Source organism: Phalaenopsis equestris, unplaced genomic scaffold, assembly GCF_001263595.1.
Source record: "Phalaenopsis equestris unplaced genomic scaffold, ASM126359v1 Scaffold000281, whole genome shotgun sequence".
In the NCBI taxonomy this organism is placed as follows: Eukaryota; Viridiplantae; Streptophyta; class Magnoliopsida; order Asparagales; family Orchidaceae; genus Phalaenopsis; species Phalaenopsis equestris.
Window position 1 is genome coordinate 221,434 of NW_018164723.1, and position 7,629 is coordinate 229,062.

Here is a 7,629-nt window from a genome sequence, read left to right on the forward strand (position 1 = left end):
TTAGATTTATTAAATCTAACTATGAAGTGGATTTAAGGTGAGTGGCTCGTAAGGTCTGCAGAGGTTAGATAAATCTGACTTCGTTGGAATTGATAAATCATGTTTAATAGAAATCTAGGTTACAGTGAAACACTCCTTAATATCATTTATTTGGCATTCAAAACTCCGTGTGGCATCAGTCTCCCCTTCATCTTTCAAAAGTGTTAGGAGAAAAAACACGAATACATATTTTCCTAGTTCATTTGTGGACTCCCTCACTTCTCACTTTCAATAGTCGAAGTCGGAGTTGTCGCAGAAGATACTTAGAACCTATGAGGTTTTATTCTCCCTCAAAATTATCATTCGCTTAAAGGGAATGTTAATTTGTCTTCTTTTGTTGCTGTTGTTTTTTTTCTAGCCCACTGACCTCACTCTTTAGCGAAATCCCTCACTCAGAGAAGTCAGAGTTGGAGTCATAGCAAAAGATACATACGTATCCAAATCCGAACGTAGTTTTGATTTTGAATAGCGTTGCGAGGTTTCATTCTCCCTGCTTATCATCGCTAGAAGGTAATGTCCATTTCTCTACTCTTGTTGCTTGTTCCATTTTTTTCCCCATTTAGGATTTCTCATTTTAAATTTTGTGCTCCCCTTGTTTCTGTTGATTGAGTTCAATGCTTAGCGATAATTGAGCATGTCAATTAAACGATTATCTTTTTTTTTTTTACACTTGTGTAGATCATTTGTATTGTCAAAGTGCAGCTATTAGAGAATGTCTGCTCATCTCCCTCTCTCTCTCTCTCTCTATGACTTAGATTTATGTTCATCATTCAACAATGTCATAATGTCCTTTTCTATTATTTTATTGGTTGTTTTTGTTTTTTTTTCTCTTTTTAGCATATTGTGTGTTGTTGCTCTTTTTGTGTATCGTGCTTTTTTTTTCAAATTTGTTATTTGTATTTTATAGCATGTTTGAATTGTTACATTGACAAAGTTAGATAAATCATTGAATTAAAGAATAGGTTGAATGCAAACATACATGCTTTATTAAGGAAATTAAGCAAAGTTAATGATTTTTGTTGTGTGCAAGTTTGGTCTGGTAGTCTCATGATGGCATTGATCCTCTATCTTTAAATCTTCTAGCTAAAGCAAATGCCGGTTTTGAAATCTAATTTATCAATAATTTCTCATAGATCACACTCATGAGTGAGTGTTTTTTTCTAAGAATCTGCACATTTAGAAGCATAAATGTTGATTTTAAAAGTATGTTTTGCTTACCAAAATATTTCAATCAATTCTTTTATTCATTCTATTGAGGTTTATCATATTTTCTTTTAGTATGCAGAACTCGTGTCATTCAATTAGAAAGGTGGATTTAATTGTGGATGGAAATGAGTCATTCTCAATCACATTTAAATATGGTAGATATTGGATGAAAGCTAAAAACCGATCAAGAATGAGATGATGGTGGGGAGCAAAAAACTATAATTATGATTCAAAAAGACAACGTGAATCCACATATACTAAGGGATGAGATGTTAAATTTTTATTTATGGCTCACATTTATTTTAATAACTTATGAGATTTAATTTGATAACTTAAGTTATTTATTTTCTTAACTCGTAACTTATTTCATGATAAATGATAACTTATGTTATTTAATTTTATAACTCATGATAAATTAAATTATTTGATTTTCTTAACTCATTACTTATGTCATAACTTATGATATTATTTTTATAACTCATGATAACTTAATTATTAATTACCTTAACTCACAAATTATGTCATAACTTATAATAACTTATAATATTAATTTTGTAACTCATGTAATCCCTAAAATGAATAAGGGTTACTAACTTATGTATTAATTTTAATAATAAAAATCAAATAATTTATTAAATTATCATAAATCATATTGGTCAGTAACTCCCTTGATGGATGGTGGTTAAATAGAGCATAATTCAAAGAATGGGTCCCCTCTCTTCCTAACACACCGCGTACATTTCCCTTCATCAAAAAGTACAGAAAATTTCAAGGGATTACAGAGAGAAACTTCATCTCTTCAAGATCAAATTTTATCATCATGAATACAGGTATGCGTTACTTTTTTTAGATATGTAAAAATTATGAATTTAAAAATCTCGACTATTATGTATTTTAGAATTTATGTCATAAATGTTAAACATGAATTTCTAACATGTGGTATTAGAGTCTTGATTACTAATTTATGATTTTTCATATAATTTTATTTATGTTAATACTATTAAACTTCCGTCGTGAATTAGATCACTAATGTTAAAGTAAATTGATGTGATTGAAATTTTTATTTATTTGATGTCGATGTTATGTTTAATTTGTTAGTTTCCAAAGTGACTAAATAAATAAGTTTAATAGACATCAAATTAAATAAATTCAATTACTCACGAATATGTGATGTTTGTTACGAAATAATTTAACACTTCATTACGAAAATATTAAAATTCATTGATTATAAAATATTTATAGATCGCTCAAAGGTTAATCATTTATTTTATAATTTTTAAACATAATTGTAGTATATTTATATACTTAAGTAAGATATGTTTATATATCTAAACACAATAGACATGTTTAATTCGAGTATAAAATAATTATCAATTATATTAAATTTAAGTCAAGCATCAATTATGCTTATTATCGTATATTATTATAGCACCGAAAGATAATTTCAATACAATATTATTATTATAATTATTATTTTAATATGATTTTATATGGATATCTATGCATGTTTAACGTTCGAAGCATTAATGTACGAGTATGTTTTATTTATTTTGCAGTAATTGCTCATGTTTATCTTCATTCACAAGCTACATCTATTCAAACTTTCAATTGACTTAATTTCTCTGAATGACATGTGTAAGTTCAGTTTCACATTAGTGTTCTGGATCTTGATTTGGCACTTGCAACTAAGATATTCTCTGCTCTAACTGATTACAGCAGTGTTGAGCAAATATATTTCTATAAAGCTTCAAAAAAATCAAACATATTAACCTTAATGTTTATGCGAATGATTGTAGCGAACAACATAAAGTGTACATTTTCTAACACTGAAAGTGCTAAGAAATTTTTGAAATTTGCTGAGAATTGTTCTCAGTCTGACTCTGTTGATAAGTCTCTTTGTGGGACACTATTAAACACTTTAACCAACATGAAATTTGATGATTCACGTACTATGCATGACCATGTCGTTGAAATAATGAGCATAGCAGCAAGGCCAAAGACCCTGGGAATGTAAGTGAATGAAAATTTCATTGTGCAATTTATCATTAACTCCTTGTCTCCTGAGTATGATTTACTTCACATGTACTACAACACTATGAAAGACAAGTGGAATGTGAATGACTACAATGTATGCTCATTCAAGAGGAAGCAAGGCTTAAGAAATGAATAAATCACTCTATTAATCTTATGAGACACCAAAGAAGAGTTGTAAAGAAATCTGGAAAGATGAATGAAAATGACAAATAAAGCTCACTAAAGATTAATGCGTTATCAGCCCCAATTCACAAAGAGGAACATAAAGAAATTAAGTGTCATTTTGCAGAAAGCATTGACACTATCAAAATGAGTGTTAAAAGCGCAAAGACTAATTCAAAAAGAGAGGTAAACATTGTGTTTCTGTATGTTTCGAATCAAATTTGGCATAAGTCCCTTATAATACATGGTGGATTGACTCTGGTTGTACCACTCATGTTTCTAATACGATGCAATGATTCCTTACAACCAAAATGAAAAGTTTGTCTTTATGGGAAACTGAGTCAAAACACCAGTTGAAGCTATTTGAACCTATCGGTTGATCTTAGATATTGGACATCATTTAGACCTTTTTTAAACACTTTATGTCCCTTCTGTTTCTTGTAATTTAATTTCATTGTCTAAAATTGATTATATTGGATAATCCTTTAAATTTGAAAATGGTTGTTTCAGTTTATTTAAACACAATCATTTCATAAGTTATGATATTCTTTATGATGGTCTATATAAGCTTAAACTTGATAATCTTTTTGTCGAAACTCTTATGACTTTGCATCATAATATTGGTATTAAATGAGGTTTTATGAATGAAAGTTCAACTTATTTGTGACATAAACGTTTGGGTCAAAAATCAAAAGAAAGAATTAAAAGATTAGTAAAGAATGAAATAATTAATGAATTGGATTTTACTAATCTTGGCATCTGTGTGAATTGCATTAAAGAAAAACACACAAATCACACACTTAAGAAAGCCGCCACAAGAAGCACACACCTCTTTGAAATTATACACACTGGTATTTGTGGACCTTCTGATGTTCCATCTTTTGATGGAGAGAAATATTTTATCACCTTAATTGATGATTTTTCACGCTATGGGTATGTATACTTATTACATAAAAAATCCCAAGTTATGGATGCCTTAAAGGTGTATATAACTGGGGTTGAGAGACAATTAGATAGAAAAGTGGAAATTATCAAGTCCGATAGAGGCAGTGAGTATCGTGGAAGTTACAATTAAACTGGACAATGTCAAGTTCCATTTGCTAAATTTCTTCAAACCAATGTCATATGTGCACAATACACTGTGTCAGGAACACCACAACAAAATAGTGTTGCAGAAAGACGAAACTGTACTCTAATGGACATGGCTAAGCGTATGATGAGTAATTCTTCTTTATCCTCATATTGTGGATGCATGCTTTAAAGACCGTAGCATATTTGTTAAACAGGATTCCTAGTAAGGTTGTTCCAAAAACTCCTTTTGAACTGTGGACAGGAAAGAAACCTAATTTAAGGCACTTGCGTGTTTGAGGTTGCCCAGCAGAATTAAGGTTATATAATCCACACGAAAAGAAATGAAACTTAAGAACAACCAGTGGTTTCTTCATTGGTTATCCAAAAAAATATAAAGGATATAAATTTTATTGTCCTAATCACAATACAAGAATTATTGAAGCTGAAAATGCCAAGTTCATTGAAAATGATGAAGTTAGTGAGAGTTTGTAACCACATAAAGTGGAAATCCAAGAAGTTAGGGTTCAAGTTCATTTACCCAAAATTTATTCTCAATTTGTTATTCTTACAGTTGTTGAACAATTTGACAACTTAGAAAAATAACAGATATACGATCAAATACGACATAATGAAACTGTCACTAAAGAACCTACATTAGATGAACCACATGAAGTAGTACCTAGAAAGTCTCAAAGACAAAAATGACCTGCTATTTCTGATGCTTGTGTGGTTTATTTACATGAATCTGAGTTTGATTTAGAAGTCAATGCAGATCCAATTTCATTTTCACGAGCCATAAAAAGGTGTAAATTCCTCTAAATGGTTAGATGCAATGAAAGATGAGTTGAAATCGATGAATCACAACAAAATCCGGGATATTGTTGAATTGTCTGAATGTTGTGAAAGAGTCAGGTGTAGATGGGTCTTTGAGACTAAGCGCGACTTGAATGATAATATTGAATGATATAAAGCCACATTAGTTGTTAAACGTTTCACTCAGAAAGATGACATCGACTATAGATAAATATTTTTTTTTCGATTTATAAGAAAGATTCATTTAGAATTATCATGACACTAGTAGCTCATTATGATTTGGAGTTACACCAAATGAATGTGAAAATTACCTTTTGAATGGGAATTTAGATGAAGAGGTCTACATGAGACAACCTGAAGAATTTTTGGTTGAAGGAAAGGAACACATGGTGTGTAAACTTAAGAAATCAATATACATACTTAAGCAAGTTTCCCGACAATGGTATTTCCCGACAATGGTATCTTAAGTAAGTTCAATTATATCTTCATGTCCTTTGGATTTAAATAAAACACTGTTGATCGATTTATATATCTAAATGTCAGTGTGAGCAAGATCATATTTCTCATTTTGTATGTTGATGACATATTGTTGGTTACTAATGATATTGACTTATTCTATGAAATCAATAATTTTCTCTCTAAAAACTTTGAAATGAAAGATATGAGTGAGACGTCATATGTGATTGTAATTTAAATATTTCGTGATGGATCACAAGGATTGTTAGGGCTGTCTAAAAAAACATATATTGAAAGAGTTCTTAAGAGATTTAATATGGAAGGGTGCTCAACAAGTATTGCTCAAATTAAAAAAAGAGATAGACTCAACCTTATGCAGTGACCAGAGAATAATTTGGAATGTAAACAAAAAGAAGAAATTCTGTATGCATATATTGTTGGAAGTTTAATGTATGCTCGGACTTGTATCAGACCATAAATGAGCTTTGTTGTCAGGATGCTGGGCATGTATCAAAGTAATGCATGAATAGATCATTGGAGAGCTGTAAAAAAAGTTTTGAGATATTTATGAGGAACAAAGGACGACATACTCATTTATAGAAGATCTAAAGATATTGAAGTGATAGGATATTCAGATTCATCTTTTGCTGGATGTGTTGATACCAGAAAATCAAAATTTGACTATTTGTTCCTTTTGACTGAAGGTGCAATCTCATAGAAAAATGCGAAGCAGACTATCACACCTACTTCTACTATGGAAGCTGAATTTGTGGCTTGTTTTGAAGCTACAATTCAAGGTTTATTGCTCCATAATTTTATTTCAGGATTTGAAATTGTCGACAGTATTGTCAAGCCGCTGAAAATTTATTGTGATAACTCCGTATCGGCTTCTTTTACAAAAACGATAAGTATTTCAAAGGTGTTAAACACATGAAATTAAAATATCTTATCGTTAAGGAAGAATTTCAGAAACATAAGGTGTCAATTGAGCATATTAGCACCAATCTCTTGATTGCAGAACTTTTTTTAAAAGAGTTGTCACCGATAACATTTAACAAACATTTTGTGAGAATGAACATTACCAAAACCCTTTATTAGTTTTATGTTCTTTGTATTTTGACACTCTGGGCTCAATTTTTTTTATTTTTTATATTTATAAATCTTGTTTTTATCATTAGCGTATACTTTATGTTGCATGATGTTCAACAAGATTTGTCATTTAATAGACATTTTTGGACCATGAGTTAATTCTCATTATGCTAAGTATGTAATTGATATTGTGATATATGGAAGAGACCGTGTCAATAAATTGATGCACAACTGCTATGATTCATATTAATTTCATACTTATTAAATAATTTATGATTTAACTAATATAAAGAAGGATTTATCTTACATTTTGTGAAGTATGTTATGCACTATTAAATTTAAGTGAGCCGAGTGGAAAAATGTTAAATTTTGACTCACATTTATTTTAATAACTTATGAGATTTATTTTGATAACTTAAGTTATTTATTTTATTAACTCATAACTTATGTCATAATAAATGATAACTTATGTTATTTAATTTTATAACTTATGATAACTTAAGTTATTTATTTTCTTAACTCATAACTTATACCATAACCTATGCTATTTATTTTTATAACTCATGATAGCTTAAATTATTAATTATTTTAACTCATAACTTATATCATAACTTATGATAACTTATGATATTAATTTTGTAACTCCTGTAATCTCTAAAATGAATAAGAGTTACTAACTTATGTAATTGATTTTAATAATAAAAATCAATTAATTTATTAAATTATCATAAATCCTATTGGTTAGTAACCCCCTTGATG

At 29.5% G+C, this 7,629-nt stretch overlaps 1 protein-coding gene across 1 annotated transcript in view; it reads right to left on the reverse strand.

Annotated features, from left to right (window-relative positions):
- The window catches only part of LOC110024935 (probable sodium/metabolite cotransporter BASS4, chloroplastic), a 71,912-nt gene extending 71,372 nt beyond the window's left edge, over nucleotides 1-540 (reverse strand). Inside the window, exon 1 of the mRNA XM_020725131.1 lies at nucleotides 473-540. Within this exon, the coding sequence (XP_020580790.1) occupies nucleotides 473-540 (68 nt within the window). The remainder of the gene's footprint in view (nucleotides 1-472) is intronic.
- Between the last annotated feature and the right edge of the window lie 7,089 nt (nucleotides 541-7,629).